The 22,698-nt window shown below is 37.6% G+C and overlaps 1 protein-coding gene across 1 annotated transcript; it reads right to left on the minus strand.

The window, feature by feature from the left end:
* Window positions 1-387: 387 nt before the first annotated feature.
* Window positions 388-22,583, minus strand: SEPTIN10 (septin 10). Its single transcript, XM_062515073.1, is given in 12 exon segments — window positions 388-531; window positions 747-926; window positions 3,262-3,394; window positions 10,222-10,384; window positions 10,948-11,044; window positions 12,524-12,685; window positions 16,184-16,370; window positions 17,805-18,000; window positions 18,685-18,802; window positions 22,338-22,397; window positions 22,400-22,486; window positions 22,488-22,583. Coding segments are annotated over 12 exon segments (1,623 nt in total).
* Between the last annotated feature and the right edge of the window lie 115 nt (window positions 22,584-22,698).

Consider the following 22,698-nt stretch of genomic DNA (forward strand, 5'->3'; position numbering starts at 1 on the left):
AAGAAAGTAAGTAAGATAATTGACTTCTGGTTTTGGAGGAGAAACATTTAAGTCAATTTAATTTAATATATGAGTATTTAATTCCATTTTTTAATATAAATCAGTTGGGCATGTTATTTTGGGCACTACTTTCAAAAATATTTCTGAATTTTCACAGTTTATTCAAGGTTTTCTTTTGAGAGTGGTGAAAGAAAGAAGTGGGTGGGTGGGAAGAAAGTGAAATCTTCATTGTGTCATATTCTGCACTTTGTGTTTTTACAGCCAATTTAATCAATCTCTCCTCTCAAAAATCTATACTAGGAAGACACATCTAATATGGGACAACAGCAGTTAGACCTCTTTATAAAACTACTAACATATCCTACATTGAAAACCTGAGTGCTGTAATCAAATACTATTCTTGAAATTCCCTGGATGAATTTGTCTCTCTAACTCCTCCTTCTCACTCTCCCTCTTGCTCTGCTCCCCAACATTCATAGTTCCTTCATCTCTGACATGAAAGCATTGGACTTCAAGGTGAAAATCTTGGTTCTTTCATGGGAAAAAGAAAGACAAAACAATGCTCACAGAACATACAGCAATTACTCTAAAAGTAAATCCAAGCATGAGGGTATTTTATACACTTCTGTCTTCTTATCACAGAATAAGAGCATGTTTCTGTCTTTTCTAAAAGATAATTGAAATTTGAATTATAGAAGTGAAGAATTTTTTCATTGCTGCCTCTGATGACTAGCATCAGCACTTACTTTTTGCAGTCCTTGTGTCTTCAAACTAAGAACGGGGCAGAGACACACACTTGTGACTGAATCGATAGCTTTCTTCTCAATAAACCGAGCTATTTCATCTTCTAGAAGTTTTATCTTTTCCCCCAATTTCAGCTCCTCTTCTTGAGGCATTGGCACAAAACGTTCAAATTTAGTCAGTCCCTATTTAAAGAAAGCACACAAAAATAACATTTCCAACTGGTAACACAAGGTGGTGGTATCACAGTACAAAAACCCTCTGCAAAGTAACAGTAAAACCCATCTCAAATTGTGTTAATAGTCGTTAGAAATTGCAGTTATTTCCCCTAACTGTTAAGACTAAAAAACAGCAATACAGAAAAATAGTAACTTTTATCAGACTGTTCTCATGATCCAGGCTATTACACCTAAAGTATACATAGAAAACATGGAAGGCACTAAGTGAATACTAGATTCCCTACTACATTTTACTGTATCTTTACTGTATCACAACATGGAAGCCTTTAGAGATGAACCAATTATCAAAAGACAGATAAAATAAAGATGTCTCAAGTAGAATATAGTTCCCTCAAATCAAATGGGGAATGCATATTCATCAAATTTAAATATTGGTAAGTACACAGTTAGTCCAGGTGGGGAGTTACAGGTGGGCTGCAAGAAGCTACCTACTTTTTCTACAGTAATTGTTCTTTGACTGGGTTTTTTGACATATTAATACATTTTAGTTTCCAGATGTATTTCAACCAGTTTAAACCTACTGTGAAGCTGTGTGTGACAACAAAAGGGGTACTTAATCCTTCCTCATCTCCCATTTCTCCATACACAAATTCTCCTAGAATCCTGCTTTTGCAAAGAAAAAAACTAAGACTCTAAATGTAACAGTAGGCCTGTTGTACACAGCAGAGCTGTGTTGTACAAAACAACAATTTTATAGGTACAACTACAAGTTTCCTCTAAATGAAGGATATGAAAGAAATCTGCAGTGAACCAGAAATTCCTGGTTTTCTTTAGTTTCCATATACAAATACAACAGCAAGAGTACATGACAAATATTCTTTAGGAGTGATTGCATGATCACCTTCCAATATCAGGAACTTGTAAAACTAATATCCATAATTCTGCAATATACAGAGCTCACAAACTACTTGGTGTAAATCATACAAGGAAAATACCAAAGGGCTAGCACAGATACTGCGTGAGACCTTGCTGAACCTGCTTTGAACATGGCTAAGCATTCTTCCAACTGGACAGCCTCATACTGAGAAGGATTGAATCTGATTTTTTATCTCTACAAGCACCACGGGGGTCTTATCACATTTAGAAAACAATTATTAAGCTGTCTTCTTATTTAAAACAGGCACATGAACACCTAAAAAAACCTGCTACAGCTTTGATGGGGGACTGAAGTATAGAAAAGAGCATTAATAAAAATACACAGGTTTCCAAGTTCAATTAAACCAGTGTTTGAATATAAATATACATGAGAAAAACAAAAGTCTGGAAGAAAGTAGATATTTTGCCAGTCCATCTTGACAGGATTAAATCTTTAAAAACAGAGCAGAGATCTTTTCCACATCTTCAAACAGTCTTAAGGCAGCTGGGAAGAGATGAGATTTTGAAACCAGAACTGAAACAAACCAACAGAATACCAGACATACACATTTTCAAACCTCTCAGTGTGAGGTCTGAGTTTAGATTTAATAACTGAATCTGGAGTCATGCAAACACTCATAGCCCACTCCAAAAGTCCACCCATGGCATTTTTTCCTAAAATCTTGGCTTTTACAGAGCAATCTATGCATGACAAGCACTCACTGTGTTGTTAGGGCATACCAATGTTTCTCAGCATACTGCTAGAGAAGATAAAGAAACAACCATTACATTCATCACTCTCTTACTTCAGCTCCTACTCTATAGATTGTACCAGCTTTCCACCAAAGCCTTACATTCTAAGATTCTGCCTTCCCATAACAAAGGTACCATTTACAGAACCACAGAATCAAGTAGGCTGGGAAAGACCTTTAAGATCATCAAGTCCACCACTAAATCGTGTCCCCAAGTGCCACATTTGCACTTGTTTTAAATACCTTCAGGCATGGTGACTCACCACTTCCCTGGGCAGCCAGGGAAGTTTTTCCTAATATCCAGTCTAAATCTCCCATGACACAACTTGAAGTCCATTTCCTCTCATGTTGTCACTTAGCACTTGGGAAAAAACAAAACCCAAACTCATTACACTTCTCCTTTCAGGTAGTTGCAGAGAGCAAGAGTCTCCCCTGTGCCTTCTTTACTTCAGGCTAAACAACCCCAGCTCCCTCATAAAACATTCTCTTGTTTGCTGATGTTTGACCAATCTGCTAATCCAATCAACCAGTATAACCAAACTGCTCTTGATTTAAAGCATTACTGTCCTCAAAGTATCAGGAAATTATAAATATCAACCAGTGTTTTTGTTAAGAACTTAGCTGTTCCAAATCTCAGAAAAAAAGAACAACTCCAGACAGACAGGCATGCTTGCCTGTTGCTCTGCCTCTTCCAACAGTGCTGCTTTCTTATTCACTTTCTGCACAAATCGTTGTTTAATCTCCTCTTCTTTTCTTTCCGTTTCAAGGCAGAACTCGAGCCTCTTTGCCTCAATGACTTCCTGCAGACTGAAGTTCAAAAATGTAAGCAACTCTCTAGCACACTGCTCTATTCAGGGTGGGAAACCAACAGTCTAGAAAATTATTTAAACAATTAATACTCATCTGAAATATTAATTTCTACAGCTTCCCACACAAAAACTCATAAAAGAAACCTAAACAGAAGCAAGCATCTTATTCTATTTTTTCATTTACATAAAATAACCCAGAGTAAAATTACTTATGCTAACAGCTCCTGGGCAATTTACATTTCAAAGTAAACACAGCACTTTAGGCATCTCATGTTCCAAAGACTTGATTTATACCTTTCTAATTCCAACATGCATAAGTTTCATCTTTAAGTTGCTTAATACTAAGACACTGAAACTGCCACAAAAATCTCCCAAAATTTCTGTATTGTCAAACCTCAGTCTTCAAGTAGGACCATACAAAAACAATTGATATGCAACATTAAGGTAACAAATAACTGATTGTTTCTATATGAAAATGGAAGAAAAGGCTCTTCAAAACATATAGCACTCTTTTTGTAATGTCAAAATTTAAATATTTCAGAATTACATTATTATAGAATTAATTCAATTTCCTAAGTAGTTCAAAATCCAAAACACAGGATTACTTTCCAACATGCAACAGCCAAGACTTCAAGACTGCTCTTTTCACTACACAAGATATTTTTTTTTTTCCCCCAAACAACAGGTATTTGAAATTGAGATACTTCTTTCATGTCAAAGCATATCATGGCAAATTAAAAGAGGCTAGCAATTTATTCATATGAACAAACTACTAGAGGTTTGACATTTTCAGGGTTTATACCACCACTGCCAGGCAGTGGTGGCAGGAAATGTGCTTTTCAAGAAATATGAATGGAGCTTGTACACAGATGTTCCTCATACACAAAACTTCCTTTGAAGAGAAAACCTGCTTAATGACACCAAGTTCTCCCATCAAAACGTTTCCCATAAACTTCTCTAATTCATGTGATTCCAGAGAGCAGAACTGGTGGACCACAGCTCTGTTACTGGTTATTGGAAACTCAAAAGCATTGTCTTCTATGACACTGGGCTTAAGAACAGATCAAACAGTGGATAATGTTCTGGGTTTTTTTCTGGGGCTGTTCTTTACACCTTTTATTTCTTCTAACATTTGCTGACTGGTCAGCCCTTCCCAGCTAACATGGGTTACTCTCCTTTGCCAGGTAACTCATACCTTCCACCCTCATGTAAAATAAACAGGTATGTATATTAAGTATTTCATTTTGATTTATACTTTCAGTACACATACATGGTTATGTTTCTGTCCTATCTTTTACAGATATTTTTAATTTATAAATGGAAAAGTTAAAAAAAAAATCTAAATAATTAATTATTTAGAGCAACACTAAGCTTAAACAGCTCTCTTCTGTTTTTAAATTTATGGTGACCGGGCAGTTTCTCAATCCTAAAGTTTCTTATTTGTATTTGAAATATCATCTAAAGAGAAAAGAAACATCTTGAAATTGCACATGCAGACAATGTTCACAAATATCAAGGCCAGAACAGTCCTCCTGTTCTATCTTATTCAAGCACTACATGGCAACAAAATAAATTCAGAACAATTACTCTTTTGTGTTTGGGCTTGTTTTGGCGGCTTTTAATCAGCTGTGAAGTAACTTAGGTCACCCTGAAATGCTAAATCCCTAAATCCACATGAAACAGGGGCACGGTTTTCACACAGATTTATTAATTCACACTATCATCAAGTTTAGACAATAATGCTACAGCACAGGTTTTTCAAGTGCTAGCAAATCTCACACTACACACACTTCTGCACACAGTGTCAGTTCTGATAGATAAAATGCTGCCTTTGGGAACGATAAAGCTGTTATAGCACATGCTAGACTAAGTTAACATGCTGCAGCCACACCTTCATTTCTTTATGTGGACATCTTTAGACCCAGACTAGGTTCCTTTATCAGGTAAAAGCAATTTTGCATTGAAATTAATGTAAGATTAACTTTGAAGACACTCAACTCGATAACTAATCATATTACACATAGAAAGAAGAGAAGAAATAAAAGTGTACTTTTTAAATTTATTGTGCAGGTGGTTGTGGATGCCAGTAAGCGCTCAAGTGGAAGTGTTCAAGGCCAGGCTGGGTGTCATAGTTTGAGCAACCTGGTCTGGTGGAGGGAGTTCCAGTCCATGGCAGGTGGGTTGGAACTAGATGGTCTTTGAGGCCTCTTTCAATCCCAACCACTCTGTGACTCCATGAAACACCCCCTCTCCCTGGACTGAATTGTTCTGGAAATCACCAAGACAGAACTAAACCAAAGTTTCCTTTTCTGCATGTGGCATACCAGCAACACAACCACCTGAACACTCTTTGGTGTTAGGAAATTTGGGGCAGAAGGAAGAACAGTTCACCAAATCTTAAGACTATCTTTTCAACATTACTTCATCCACTGCTCACAGTAAACTATTCTTTGGTTTATCTGAGGAGTGGTTTCACTCATTTAGCACATTATGAAAATCAAATTCACAGGTTCTCTCTTTCTTCTGGCCTAGACATCCAGAATATTACACTATAAAAAGACACAAAATTTATATGTTATAACTAGTTATTTAAATAATGTATTCTTACTGAGGCTTTGGAGTAAGGGATTGTGAAGAAAGTCTAAACTAATCATACATACCAACACTACCACTTGCCTTTCTACAGAGGCATAGCTGTGACATACAGTTTTTTCTGTCTGCATGAGACTGTAAGCATGGAAGCCTAAAATTGCAAATCAGACACACTATGTTCATAAATAAACTCTGAAGTGAATTCAGCTCTCAGTGGAACACACTGGTGGTGCACTTTGAACAACAACACAGCTATTTAAAGTTCATTCAATTACACTTTAAAAGCTTTCAAATCTGAAAGTAACACTTGAATTTTTTTGCATAACATTTGACTATCAATTAAGTTATATCAGGAAAACTAAAAGAAAATATTAACTAGTGACAGGTATTTCTAGCAGTGTGCTTTGACTCAGTCAACTAGCTCAGTTGATAGTGAGCAATAATAAGGATATGGTAGACCTAGGGAATTACCAATTTTTCAGTAGAGGCATGAAAACCAGGTATTTTGGGGTGGTCCAATCTCATTCTAAGATGGTTAAAATACTTAGCTCAAATGCAAAGGTCTGCAGCTGGTCAGATGAATTCCATTGCCAAGGACTTCTTCAGGAAATGGACTAATAGCCTTTCAAATGTTAGTTTTCTTTTCTTAGACATGACAACAAGAGTCATGTCAACCTTCCTCTACATATAAATTTATTCATATCACTGAATCCCTCCTGGTTTTCTGTCATCATCTTCAAAACAGACTGAAAAATAAACAAGTTCAAGAACTGCAAGGTCTGAATATCCCAGTTTCACAGAGGAATAAAACATGGAATGATTCCCCACATACTGAGAAACCAAGATGCTTATGCTGCAACTATGTTTAACTGCAATTATAACACTGAACAAACTAATTACAATGACAAAAAAACAACTAACCCAGAGAATTATTAACATCCGTGAATCTAAATACACAAGTATATGGCCTGAATATCAATCCTCAGCTTTTTTCAACAGACCCTGGTCTATCACTTTTCTTCCTTCAGAACAAACATGTGCCCATAGGCAACAACTTAAATTGAAAAATGGACTTAATAAAATGTCCAGCTTCAAAACACTAGCAATCCTGTCCTCCCTGGCAAACACCTAGGCTAAGTAGGTGTGGGTGGGTGGGTGGGTGGGGGGGTGTGTGTGTGTGTGTGTGTGTGCATATTTAGAAGTTTATTTTCCTGGAAGTGCTTTTCATATCTAGATTTCTGCTTTCAACTATTCCAAATTTTACCACTCAAAACATCTCAGCAATTATCTCTTGCTGAGAATGACCTGAAACAAGGAATTCATGTTCCTAATAGAAGTAATTGGATCATTGAAAGGGCAGGACCAGACCATCTGCATACACACAAAACAGCTTATCTTTACTTTTCAGCAACAAAGAAATGCAAATGTCAATTTTAAGTATCCAAAAGTTGTAAAATTATAAACAATTCACTTCCTGGATTTTATATCCCACAGCTACTGCAGAAAATACATCAATCATGCCCTAAATACTCTGCTATCCATTGACTTCATTACTTCATTCTTAGAATGCAATTTCAAACTAACAAATTAGAAATTTACTATGAAATAGCTTCACCAAAAATACAGGATTTGGGAATATGTGTTTTTAAAAGTACGCACAAGACAGTCACTTCAGACTACTTGTATTTTCCCTTCTCAGACCCAGTAATAAAAATGCAAATATATTTTTCTGTTGTGTGCTGAAACCATCTCTTTCCACATCTCCCATAAAATGTAAAACTTGCCAAAATGTTTTTACACACATGGAGGAGTGAAAGGCTTTACAGATTTCTGCCCACAACCTATCTCACAAGGTAGCTGGACATCCAAGAATTACTGGTTTTGCTTTCCAGTGGCATACAACTTTGGATGAATAAACTTCTGTCCTACTTCTAAATCCAAAATACTAGTACAGAAACTTCACAAGCAGCTTCTTCCCAATATGCCAAAATGCAGGACACATTTGCTACTCAAGTGTCAGTGTTCAAATGCTACAAACAGCCATTTTAAGTCTAGCAAAGGTTTTCTAAATTTACATTATTATCAAATTTAGTATGTTGACAGCTACATCACAGTCATGAAATACAAATTCTCAACATATGTTTTGATCATTATTTATACAACTAGCATGGAATTTTAATTTTCAGGCATATACTGCTATGCAATATTAATTATACTCTAAAACTACAGTTCTTAGAATCCACATGCATATATTGTAAACATATTTAAGGAGAAAGAGGATGAAAATTTAATTACACATTTTTGCCTAAAACAAGAGAATAGTCCCTATTCTCAAAGTTATTTAAATGTACATGCAAACTGGGAAGCACTGGACTTCCTCTATGTAAAAAGACATTTTCAATTGCATTGTTGAGGATGATACTTCTTAATGTTTCCTCAGTAACTTGATAAAACACCTTATGGGTAAGGTGTTGCATTACTCTGCTGATTACATTGCATACACATTCTCTAAATGCTCTTCCTTTTTTATGGTATCATAAAATGTCTCTCCCAAAACACCAAACACCTTCTCTTTCAGACTTCAGCATCATTCACTATGCCACATTACTGAAGGACAATCACACCCATCCCGTTTCTCTTCCTGCTGCAGTAAATCTGGGAAAAAGTTCATTTTTCTAGATTCACATGAGATATCTATTCTTATCCTTCCAAAACAATGATGTTTTCAATAGATCTGATTTACCAAAACTAATTACTAAGTACACTTTCTTGCCAAAACTCTCAATAAATCTGATATCTAGTGGGTCATAGATAAAATCTACACACCAGAGAGAACTCAGCTCTTCTGTATATCCCAGAAGCAGACAACTTCTATAAGAGATCCAAAGTGCAAAATACTGGGATAGTCTTACGTGAACCTGCCACTTCAGGCTGTTAAGAAAATTCAGTGTGTAGGGGTTTTAGAGAGATAATTCCTTTGTTTGTAGAAGAAAACACTTTTATGGATGATGCTTTTTATAATTTAACTCTTATCCGGAGACAGCTGTACACCATGTAATCCAGCTTCAGAAAAGCCAAAGGTACTGGAGTCAGTACTGCCAAAACTCTAAAAGAAAGTCTTCCTTAGACAAGGTTAATAACTCATTAGCTGTTAACACGGGCTCTTAAACCAAATGAAAATTATATGGTTAATTTCAGTTGGTCTTAAACCTCTTTCACCTTTGGCTCTCTTTTTATGAAAAGGATGTGTTACATTCTTGGTAAGTCAAGAGAAATCTCAAGAGACCACTGATTCGAGGTCAGCTCAAGATCATCTAAATGAACTAATCTGCAAATGTGCCTTGGTTCAAACAATGAGAAACTGTTTTTAATGCAAAGCCTTACTCTGCTTTCAAGCCTGGTTTAAGTCAGTATCTCCCACAACTACGCAATGTAATGCTGCTTCACTAAACCATGAAGGCTTGAACAATTCACGAACCACGAGCTCTTCCCTAGCAGGACTCTGACCAGTTAAAAGTAGTCCCATGCATAAGGAAAAAACAAAGGAAGCTGGAAGAGGGAGATGAGAGAACTGGAAATAAAAGATTAAACAAAATGGATAGAGAAATTTTAAATGCTTCCTGCAGAAAGCAGCTTTACTACATGAAACTACTGAGTGTCTATAACCTTCAGCCTAACTTTCTTTTGGAATTCTCTTTTAACTCCCTACAGTCCAGCAAGAGATTTCTTGGCCTGAAAATGCTAAGTAATTTGTTATAATGGCAGATAATGTGGGAAGTCAACAGTGTAACCACTTATTTTGTGTAAGTTTTTGCTTCAGTTCCTTCTGAACCTGGAGCCCAACCAAACCATTATTCAGAATCAGACATTATTAAGAGAGAAAGTAAAACACAGTACTAATATATAATGAAAATAATTTACAAGATCATAAAGTACAGGTACCTAAAGAAAACAGATATGGTTCCTGAGAAAAAATGAAAATCCTCAGGTTTACTATAGAAGAGAAAGATTTCAGAAACGTAACTGGCTTTCATGTTTTTAAAAAAATGCTCATTTAAACCCCTACACTTCTCCATGAAGGTAACTGAATGAACAGCTACATCCTTCAATTTAAAAAAAAAATTATATTCTTTCCTTCTTAGAAAACTAATTTTATGTATGAATGCTGCCCTCATTGGGTTGATGTGAAGTGAATGGACGCTGAAAGCGAGCACTGCACATTAAGTCCTTTACCTGACTGGCTTGTTCTCAGGGCCAGTGTCTCTGCAACCCAACTTTTCTAGTCTGCAGCGTCTGTAGGACTCATAATATGCACGAGTCTTCTCTCTTAAGTCTTCCATATTTGTGCAAAGCATCCTGCGAAGCTTTATAGTGTCACAGTGACTCTCATTTTCCACTAATCAGTAAAAAGAAGATTTTATTATTACACAGAAGTAGCAAAATAGTCAAAATATATTTTAAACAGCATCACGTACTTTATTCATTAAATACACTTCTAGGAAAAAGTATCTTGTTGTTTATTATACTACCTCTTATACTTCCTTATCATTTCTAATATACACACTGAAGTACTTAAGATCTCTAAGTACTGGTGAACATATTCCAACTTGATTTCCTGTTGGAGCTGAACAACAACACACTTCTCTCTTTTTTAATTCTCTTTACTGACAATCACAAATGTTTGAAATTTGGTAGTGCTAGAGGTACTGCCACTATCCTAACCTACCCAAATACTACATACACCATCTCATACCTTGATCCTAAGGATGCATCAGTTTGGATGAAACTACAAGTTAGTGTATGTCTCAAGTATTAATTGCTAAATTCCTTATACTGTTGATCCAAAATACAATAAGCCTGGCATCAGTGAAACAGCCCCTTGTATTATTGGTGAATTTTATACTTCATACTTCAACAAGAGCAAAAATCTTGTAAAAATACTTTTAAGAATTACTTTACCTTTTACAACGCCCCAAGGGTATTGACGAGCTCTCACCATTTTGTTTCCAATTTTCACCTTCTCCATACTTCCTACCACAGCAAATGGCAAATAACCCTGTAGGAGTCATACCAATAAAGTCTTATCTGTCAGCATTCTTATGTTAAAACATAACAGTGCTTCAGAAATAAATTAGGGAGGAAAGCACGATTTCAGAAAAAGCCAACAGGCAGTTTAAAACCAGAAACTACCCCAGGAGATCAGTAGCTAGGCAGTATCTACTGATAAAAACTCAAACTACAACAGAACCAGAAAGAGCAGTTGATAGATCCAGATGATGTGTTGATAACTCAGGGGAAGAACCTCAAGAGGCTGGAGAAATGGGCCAACAGGCACCTCACAAAGTGGAAATGAGAGCAATGTTAAGTCCTGCTTGTCAGGAGGAATAAGCCCATGCCCCAGCACATGCTGGGGGCCAACTGTCTGGAAAGGCACTTTGCAGAATAAGACATGGGGGCAATGACCTGGTAAACAGCATGTTATTCCTGATTCAGCAGGTCTGTCACAATGGCAAAGGCAGCCAACTACATCCTGAGTGCACTAGGAAAGGCCATCCCCAAACAGAAAACTGTTCTAGAACATATGACTCACATTCAATCAGAGCTCATATCCCAGTAACACTCATGTGACAATTACTGCTGTGGGCTTGGCACAAAGACAGCCAGGCACTGACTGCCTGCATGCTGACCCACAGCAGCTGACCAAATAAGGAAACACCTTCACCTGGAAAATAAATCACTAGCAGAGCATGCAAGTGGTAAGTAACAAACCACTGCTCTTCCCCACAGCAAAAGGGGAAAAAAAATCAGCTGTACTGATTGACAGCTGCACATTCTCACTCCCTGGCCAGGTAACAGAGGTTGGGAATGCACAGCCATGGGCTCCAGCATCCTGGCTCCTGTTCCCCACTTTCCAACCCCAGTAACACAAATGTGCTCATGGGCACATACAAACACGTGCACAAGAGCAGCAAATACAGAGCGCTTGAGGCAAAGCCACCTAGCTTCACAGTCTTGTTTAAAAGCTGCTAGCTACCCCTGGGACGATCCAAAAGGTCAACAAAAAATGAGTTACATCTGACTTTTTCATCTCCAGAGAAAATACATCCCAATTTCAAAAGAAAGTACTAAATAAAAGAATAAAAGCAGGTGGAAGACTTGCTATTGTAGAAAGCTATAGACATGAGGTACCTAAATATCTTCTCTACCAGATGTAAAATTGTATCTGTTGAGGAAAAGAGCAAAGTCAACCTGTTCATCTATCACAGTAATTATGTATTAATTAACCACATATTAGAAAAAACATTTATACGTGAGAACCTCTTTTCTATTACAGATAGCAGCAGCAGAGGGGCAGGAAGATTTGCAAGTAGGGAAAAAAATAACAACACATAAGAGCTTTTTAAGGAGAAGAATAAACAAACTTGTGACAGGCAAACTTACAAGGTTAAAGGCAATGGTGAAAGCAGTGACATTAATCAGTGTTAGAGAATGATGCTTTAGTACTGAAATACAAATGTTTTTGTCATTTACTTACATTTGTCATGGTATTAATCTCAGAAATGGTTTCATCATCAGTAGGAAACTGGTATATCCGGATGCCGTTACTAACTAATTCACTCATTATCTTTTTCTTGAACTCTTGTAGCTCAGTTTTAGATATGCTGTCTGCTTTGCCTATAACTGGTATAATGTTCACCTATGAATGACATAAATGATATGAAATGTGTGAGACTTCAATTTTGAAGTGGCAACTTTTGTAAATAGAATTGTTTTCTAATTAGCTGTTTAAAACTTCCTCCGCAGACCAAACCTTTCCATCAATTGGTATCAAATTTTCACAAACAATGAAAAAATATTCGCATGGGCATAATTTAACTAACTAGCAACAATTACTTATTATACTCCCTTAAAAGTAATTGATCCTAAGAACAAGAAAGGAGGTCTCATAGAGTGAAGTACTCAAACAAAAGCAACGCCTACTTATTAACTAAATGCCTTTAAGCATTTACATCTCTGTTAAAAAAATAGATTGCTTACTTTATAGCAGCAGGAGACACAGCTCAGGTGTTAAATGAAAGCTGACAGTCTAAATACACAAAGAAAAGGAACCTGGCTACCAAACCCTGCCTGCCACCAAGCGTCTTCCTTGAGTTCCTTTCAGCTACATCATCTTCACCTCACCACTGCAGCACAGTTTCTCCTGTATTTGACATGAGCAGAGGAGTGACAAAGGCTAGAGCTTCTTGCTAACTAATTATTCAGAAAGCAGAATTCAGTTCTATTAAACTGCCCTATTTCCTAAAATAGTTATTGCAGTAACTTGGAAGGCAATTGATAACAATTTTTTCTCACAAATACTATCACCACTTCCAAAATACACATTTTTCAGATCTAAATGGAAATAATGAGTGCCAAGATCCAAACAACATATGTAACTCTTCCATATTTCAGAAGATGAAGAGTTTTACAAAGTTCCTTGATCACAGATGCAAAAAGGAAGAAAAGAAAAAAAAGAAAAAAATCCACACTTTCTATTCTTCTGAATATTCTGTCTGAATGGAAATGTCTAAATGTCAAGAACAGATTCAAAATGGCTATTTTTCAAGTAAGACTTGTCTTAAGCAAAATGTCCCAAAGAAAAAGAAGCAAGTCAACTCTGAAGTATGACTTCCAAGATTGCATTATGATAGTCCTTGATTTTGTAGCATACACAATCTAAGCATGTATGGGGGTAAAATATCTAAAATCAAATTATGAAATATATTTTTTTAATAACTGAGCTAATTTATAATTGTATAAACAATCTGTTACAGCTAGGAGTAGTTCACACCTTCAACAAAATTAGCTGAGGGACATCATCTTAAGGTTTTCTCCAGTATATGTCTAAAAATGGATGGAACACAGAGTGCCCAGAATTAAATTAACCTCTACTCTTTTTCAACATGAAAGTTGTCCTTTCAATGTGAAAGTTTTTCAATTAGGAAATAATTTCTTAGAATACAAATAGCAGAGAAACTCTACTCGGGAGAACAGTAAAAAGCAAAATCATCAGAAACTGTGATTACAGCTATCAACACTGACATTAAATCACCACAATTGTATAAAAATTACAAAGCATAAAATTTACTCTGGCTTTAGACAAGCAACAAAGAAGGAAAAGAAATATATGTATCTGAGACCATTGTTGGTTCCAAGAGCAGACTGATTTAAGTGTATCTCTGTGAATCAATGCAAACATTTCTGAAGATTCTTTCTAAAGGGAAAAAACCCAAACAAAATCCCCATGCTACTTTACTGACTTAACCATAACCTGCAGACAATTCTACAAGAATGAATTAGAACTGCAGAGCTTTTAGTTAAATAACTACTATTTCCAGCAAGAATGAGTAAAGGAAAAGATTCCCTTTGTCTATGAATGAATCCTGGTTGGTCTGCAGTGATGCCATCCTAAGCAAAACGATAGGATTTTGCAATGTCTAAATGCTAAAGAGCAAATTCTTAGCTAGTCATCAAATTCATAACAGAGAAAAATAAACTAACCATAGATACTTTGGGCTTTTTTACTCAAGGACTGCAAAGTACAGGATGAATCTAATCTATTCCAAGAACCCTTTCTACTTCTGAGCTGTGTAATCTGCTATTGTTTTGTAGCAGCAGACCATAACAAAAGCACACAGTGTACACTGTAGTGGATTTAGGAAGAAACCCAAGGCAGCTTTTGACATACATTTACACATTTGATGGATGCATGTGGTTTTACCATCTTCTCTTTATGGAATAAGGTACTCAGGAAATTCACCCAGGGACTCCCACATCCTGGGAAATCCCGAGCTCTTAATTGCCACTAGGATGAAAGCAGTACTAAAAGCACCACAAACATGCTCCACGAGATGGAAACAAAACTACAGTTAAAGTATATCACTCTTTCTGTGTGTACAAGGATATTTTTGCAGCAAGAGCAGAAAGAATCCGTTGCAAAGAACAGAGTTACACGTGGTTCATGCTCCCTCTCTGCCAAAGCAGAACTAAAAATATTTGCAGTAAGTGGCTAGAAGCCAGTATTCCCCAAAGCAGAATTACTTTTGGTTTATCCTGATGGAAGTATTTTCTCAGGACGCTGGGACTCGAAGACATATAGCCCTCTCTTTTGAAAGAAACACTGTTTTAAAGGAAGTTCAGTAAAGAGAGGACACAACCTAGAAACCAACAACACAGCACACAGAAATTACCCTGGTCTCCTCTACCTTTGTGCCACCATACCTTCCCGTCTGCTTGCTCTCTGCTATTGAGAAGTTCAGAATGCAAAATACATACAACAAAGTAACAAAAATCCCAAATGTGCTTATCAACCACATATGTGGACTAGGCAGCTGATTTAATCCTTTTTATCTTGGAAAAACTTCTCACAAACAAGAAAATACAGAAAGAAAACGCAGCAGGAGGGGCTGTAGTAAAGCATGAAAGAAAAGGCAAAAGGCACAGCAAATGTATTTAAGTTTCCAAACTTTTCAACATTTCAACAAATTAAATCCAAATAATATAAGGTTTCTTAAAATAGGTTAAACATTTAGCTTCACAGAGCCCTATTACAGGAAGAAAGTTAAGGATTTAGAAAATGCAAGTAATTTCACTAGAAACTGCTATTTTAAAGCTTTCTAAACAAATCAAGATGTTAAAACACTGCTGCAGCCTATCACAGAAGAAGCCACGTTGGCAGGTGTTCTGTTCATGGCTCTTCATGCCTTTTCAGTTACCTATAACAAAGATCTTCACAGTGTTGCAGAGCTTTTTATATGCCAACTTTCCAGCAGTCTCAAAACTAGAAAAAAGCTTAATTAGAAATACCACAGTGCTTAAGGAAGGTACTCTATCCAATCTCACTATGATGTTTACAGTTTAATAAAAGTCAAGTTGCTGCGGTTCTACTATTTTTAGTATCTTTTAAAATTTTGTTGTGCTTATTTTTTCAATGTTCTTGCTATATGTCTCTCTCCTTTTGGTTTGCAAATAAACAAGTAACGAACTGCAAGCTACTTGCGGAGCCCATTTATTCTGAACTTAAAATATATCAGTATCAAAAAAACATTACAAAACCAAATGCATCGACATGGAACTGAAAGATGGTAGCGAACCTAAAAGCTACAAGACGCTTTAGAAAGCAAGACAAATTCTTGGAACTCTTTCCAAGTCTTACCTTACTGTCTAGGTTTCTCATAGTTAACAAATCTAGGGTTTTTAGGGAGCGGCCTGTAGGTGAAATGAAATAGAGGCAGACATGGATGCGAGTATCATGGTAGCTAAATAAAGAACGTGTAACTTTCAGTTCTTCCTCGAGATAGGCTTCAAATTGTGCATCTATATAATCCACTATTGGCTGATAGCTGTAGGAAATAAAATTTAACAACCAGATATTAGCTACTCCTAAACAGAGAAAGACTAAGGAGGGAATTTTCTTGTACTGTTCTGTAGATTTTTGCTTTACGTGTCAAAAGGCTGCTCAAGTAGGGCAGAAAATTATGTGTACAGAGTAATCCTAATTTCTGAAAACATACTCAAAAAGAATTGTGCATCTAATACAAACAAAATATTTCCTAGCTACCATTAGTGAAAAAAGCTACATAAAGTTAATTATGATTATAAGCAAATTTCCCAAGTGATGTTTTTAAATTTTTGCAATTAATTTGTGCAAATGCAGAACTCTAAAATATAAGGAAGATACAACAACCTCTTAGGTACAATACAAGAAAAGAAAGAATATGCAACTAATAGTATCAAGAAACAGGATGAACTTAATCTTCTGAAGTACTGTTCATGAGAGAGTTCTTAAACAACAGACAAAAACTAGAATGAGAAATGTTAGAGAATAAAACACTGATTTACAATAAGTACAGTTTAAGTATACATTATCATGGTTAAAACCAGATTCTAATGTGCTTTCAAAAAGAAAAGTTTTGCTAGATGTAGAAGTGGTGCACCCTTACATTTTCTCTGCTCCACAAAGTTTACAAACCAGATCAAATGCTATCAAAATCCAGAAGCAGGAGTTACACACAAAATCAAAAGAACAAAAAGGCACCTCCTACACCACACATCAAAACCCCTAATGGCTATACTACTTGCATCTCCTTCATCCAATTCACCAGCAGTAGCTATTATCCAGTCATAGCCACAGCTGTCATGATAATCTGACTCTCTAACCTTTTATTATATGAGCACCACCATTTAAGTACTCACATAGCATAAATTCTTTACAATTAAGATGAAAGAAACAAAATCTGCTGAAACAGTTCAGTCCTGTAAAAAAAAAAAAAATCACAAAAGCAGAGACTCAAAAAAAGTTCTGAAAGACACCAGTATGCTGCCTCTGCACCCTCTGACTAAGCTGACACAAAAAACAAAGGCCTTCGGTAATCCACATGATGTTACTTCCAGTTTAAGGTCTTCAACAACTTACAATCAAATCATTAAAAACCCTGTAAATCTAATCTATATAATCTACAGTAATTTATAATCTTCTTGGCTGTTTAAAAACCCTCCCACTGAACTCCCTGCTTTTCTGCACCCCAAAAGAGACTGCTGCATGTACATACATTTATAAAAAATTATATCATAAAGAAAGGGGCAGAGCTCATCAGAATTATAAAATTATTTCTTACATGAGAAGAACAATGTGTTTACTTCGGCACACAGGGAAATCAGTCAACCATTCATTTGGAACACATGTAAGACAACCATTTAGCACAAAGCCCAGTGAAAAATCAACTTGCAATTAAGACCAAAACTTCAGCATAACACAGTGACAAGAGGGCACCTACCTATCTGCTTTGTTCATCTGGTCACCAAATCCCACTGTTTTTACAATGGTCAGCTTCAAAAGAACATTACGTTCCTGGAGTTCATAAGTCTGGGCTCTAAGTTGCACACTTGACAGAAAATGTGTTGATGGAGAGTCCTCGAAATTGGTGTTAAACAAACTGCTCATTAAGGCTGATTTCCCAATTCCAGTTTCCCCTAAAGACAAACAGAAGGGTTGGAGAAGATACTTTGCATATCAAGAAAACACATAATAATCACAGAAAGTGTACAAAAACTTCTCAACTGATTTCTCTGAGCAAAATGTATTTGTGCATTCTTTTAGTGAACACTAAATATATTTTCAATTTTTTTTTCATCCTACACACAAGGGTAAATTACCAGTTAACAAGTAATGAGCAGAACAGTGTCTTGACACTTTGGTTTCTTTAAAAGTGTGAACTAACTTCCTACAGATTTTTAAAAGTTACATAGCTGCCTGTGAAACCAGAGATTCAACAAAGGGTTTTTAAGAATAAGGGTAAAATATTAGAGCAAAAACATTTGATAAGTATAGAAACACTTCAGTAATACCACCTTGGAATTTTAGAATATTTTTAATCTGAAGCTCTTTGTTACAAGCGTAAACCCAGTTTACTCAAAAAATTTCCAAAAGGCTGCTGATAAATGAACTGGCATCCATTTTCAACATTCTTTGGTCTTCACATTGTTTACGAAAAAGCTATGCACAAACCCAAATAAACAAAGCTGGGAGAAGGGGTGGAATTATAGTTCATACTTAACATTAAAGAAACTGTTTAACACCACAACTGGATTTAAATTTCAGTCGCTTCCTAAGATGGGTATACCACTAAAGCCCTAAAGCACTCAGACACTACTCACCAATGCAAAGAACATTGAAGCAGAAGCCATGCTTGATGGATTTCCTAACCAGCTGGTCAGGTAAGCTATCAAACCCAACATGAGCAGACAAGGACAAAGTTCGACAGCCAACATTTTGCTATAGAAAAATAATTTTAAAATAGCAGTTAAAAACTGCAATGAATTAATTTTACTAGAAAGCCAGAACTCGTTCCTTGTGATTTCACATGCAATGAAGGAAAGCCAAACTCTGAAATAAAAAAAAAAAAGCCTGTAAAATCAGCTTTACTTCATAATTTCAGAAAAAAAAATAAATTTAATTTACAGGACGATGTGCAGACTTAAAAGAAAGTCCAGGTTTTGAAAAAAAAAAAAAACACACCAACAAACCAACCAACCAAAAAAAAAAAAAAAAAAAAAATAAACAAACAAAAAAAATCTCATTAAATAAAGTTGACAAGTACAACTGAAAATGTCAACTGAAAACTGTAGGGAGAAAATAGATCACAGTTGGTTTGTTCTTAGAAATTAGGAAAAAGTACTGAAAACAATCAAAATATCAGAATTCAAAATAGAAAGCATAATCAGAGGAAGGTGTATATTACCAAACAGAACTCATCCTGAGGAGCTGGAACTGAAATTGCTATTTATGTAAACTAAAACATTATCTACGCTCATTATATGCAGCAGAGCTCTGAGACAACATTATACCTATTCCATTAGAAATATCTAAAGGTGCACATTCCTTTCCAAACATCAGCTAGCAATCTAGAACCATGACATCAAGGCAGTGAGCATACTAAAATGCATAAGGCTAAAAGGAAATATCTTGATTCATACAAATGAATTGTATTTTTAAACAAATATTACATGTTAGAAGTAGAAACAGTTACAGGCCCATGCAATTCTTTCTCTTATATTTCCAATCCACATGGAATTGGAAACCATTGCTGTTTCCTGTGTATATGCACATGGTCAACAGTGGGAAATTTTTTTAATTTAACACTTAAAAGCCCATTAAAGTGATGCCTTTTCTAAGAGGCATGTATAGCAAGTCTCAGAATTCTTGTAGCTAGAAGGATATGAATATTCCTCACAGCATATACTCATCCTCTTCTTTATTTGCACAGGACTCTTCCTTGTATGGCCTTACAGACTGCACTGGTCTAACTGCACCAACTCTCCTTTTAGATTCCTGTAGTTAGATAATTCCATTTTAGACTAATATGAGTGAAAAAGCATATGCCAAGTGAACAATTTAAAGAGAAAATATGACATCTTTGGGCCATTAAAAAAAAAAGTACATTCAAAACACATCAGAAAATAAAATTTCTCAAGGCATTCTACCAGAAGAAAACTACAATTAAAAAGTGCTGAGAAATATTGAGAACTGTCAGTTTCCTATCCATTTAAAGAGAAGTGCACCTGAGACAGAGTGGCTGCACATCTAAGAACTCTAGCTATTCAGTCTGATACTCTACTGTCACTAGGATAAGACAGTTCCCCTAAAACAAACCACTCAGCATCTACACCAAAAGCCAGGGCAAGAGGCTCAGCATGACTGCAGTCCCAAGGGACTTTCACCTTCATGTCACCAGCCTAAATCCCAACCAAAACCTTTGCACTGCCATTTGTAGCTCTCCAACAAAATCCCTTGCAGGAATAAATTTATTTCCTTCTGATATCCAGAAAGATAAATTATTTTGTCAGTAGAATTGCCTTATTCAGGTTTAGGGCTTGACACCCTTCGATGACAAAGCTTGGGGAGAAGATGTGCTAATGATAGTGCGCACAAAGAACTGCAAAATTTATGGGCCACAAGGACATTTGGCAGAACTCCCAATATAAGAAAGAAACTAACAAAGCCAACTCAGCAACTATGCTGAAATCAACTCCAACTAACTCAGCTCCAAGGCAATATTTTAGCAAGAGGAGATTGTGACCACCGACTCATGGACCACCAACTCCAGAAACCCACCAACTCAAAAAGACGAGAAAGACTGCGAATTGGACGAATTAGCATGACACACAAGAGAATAACTAACCAACAGAAGGCAGAACACTAATTAAGAAAACTATGCAACTAGTAGCCAATGACCCTTGATTTCCTTGTTTGCTAAAATGTATAAATGTAGTTTTGATGACTGGGCAGCTAGCATTTTGAGGGTTATCACCTAGCACCCTACTTTGCACAAACTAGAATAAAGAAATAGAAGTAGCATGTCTCAGTGTGTAAGTTGCTGCTGCCTACCAAGCAGTGAGCCCTCACCCAGGACAGCCCTCATCCCTTTCTTAGGGAAGAATCACAGTGCAAACCTATCCCACATGACAGCAACTGAAGCATTTTCTTAATAGAAAAGCAGTAGCCCACATTTTTCCTTCTGAAATTTTCTAAGGACATCGGTGCTTGTCCATCTGCTGTTGCCTAACAAATATGCAGAGAAATTAAGTCCACAAAACTGACCTGATTAAATCTGCATTCTTACTACTTTCAAAAGAAATATCATTTAGTTGATCACCTAAATATTACCTAAATCACATCTCATTCCTTCCCTCAACCCCATTTTTCAAGGCTGGTGGAATAACTAATGTGTCTGGATTTCTCCAGATTCATGACACTGGATGGGGCTCTGATCAACCTAAGTCTAGTAAAAACTGTTCCTGCCCCACAGAAGGAGGGTTGGAATCAGACAATCTCTTTTGACAACCCAAACCATTCTACGATTCTATGATTTAATCAAATATTTTGGTTTCTATAAAGTTGTCTTGCCCATAAAAACAGCATGAAAAATAAACCCAGCTTCAGACAGTGCAATATTTAAAAATTATTCTTTCTTCTGAAAGAAACTGAAAAAAATAGTTATTTTAAATTTGCCACATATTTCTGCCTAAAACTCTGCAACACCATGCTGTACCAAATGAAAAGCTAGGTCTCAGACTACACCCATCACTCTCCAAAAACCTCCGCAGAACCAGACTAGTAGTCCAAGCAAGAAACTAGCTCGCTCTGGGTTTGCAGACGTGACCGAAATTTGCCCTCCAAAACTCGAAGAACACCGTAATAATCAGAGTGTGTGTGATTGTGCAGCCCCAGGCGGATATGCGGAGGCCTGGGAAGGATGCCCAGCCTGGGGGGACATCCCTCCATTAACGCGCCCACGGGCACCCCAAATCTCCTCCTGAGGCCCGAGTTTTCCACTACTACCCACAGGCACAGGAACTACGCTCCAGGGGAACTAACGCTCCTGCACTGCCGTGTGGATGGGCTCAGTGTCTTCAGAACACAACGCTGACAGCTGACAGCTTCGCTATTACACAGAGGAAATTCTTCAGTAGATAAGATCCAACTTATTACTTGAAATACGCGATACGCGATGCGAGCGCTAAGAGTGACATCTGGAAACAAGTTCCTTCAACAAGTGTTCTAAAAGCCTGGCAGCTCTGGGAACCAGACGGCGTGAGGAAGGAGCTTTCATCTCCCACGCCAACCCGACCCCCACCAGCGCCCGGCAGGGACCCGGGGCAGTGAGGTACAGGCGGCACTTCCACCTCTTCGGACGGTGCGACCACCACCCTCCTTCCCCTGCCGGCACCGGCACTGCCGGGCCCCTGCATCCCCTCGGCCGCGCCGGGCTCACCCCCGGCGCAGGAGCTGCACCGCGGAGGGGACTTACCGGGCGCCGACCGGCATCGGAAGCTGCCATAGCCCCCCCCAGGCAAGACAGAGCAGGAGGGAGGATCCCGAGCAGAGAGGGAAGGACGAGGCCAAAAGTGCCGCCGAAGGGGAGAGCCACGCGGCGGGGAGGGGCGCGGGGAGGGGATGCGGCCGCGGCTCCGCCGCCGGGGCGGGCACCGCTGGCGGGTGCCTCCCGGCCGGAGGGCGGCGCGGTGCCGCCGCCGCGGCAGTGATTGCCGGGCATGCTGCCGCCGGGAGGAGGGGCTGGGGCAGCGGCAGCTCTGCCGCGCCCACACCTCCGCTGCCACCACCATCACCGGCAGCGACAGTAGCGGCAGGAGGAGCGCCGGCGGCGCGAT

The sequence above is a fragment of the Cinclus cinclus genome, chromosome 2 (genome assembly GCF_963662255.1).
Source record: "Cinclus cinclus chromosome 2, bCinCin1.1, whole genome shotgun sequence".
NCBI lineage: Eukaryota > Metazoa > Chordata > Aves > Passeriformes > Cinclidae > Cinclus > Cinclus cinclus.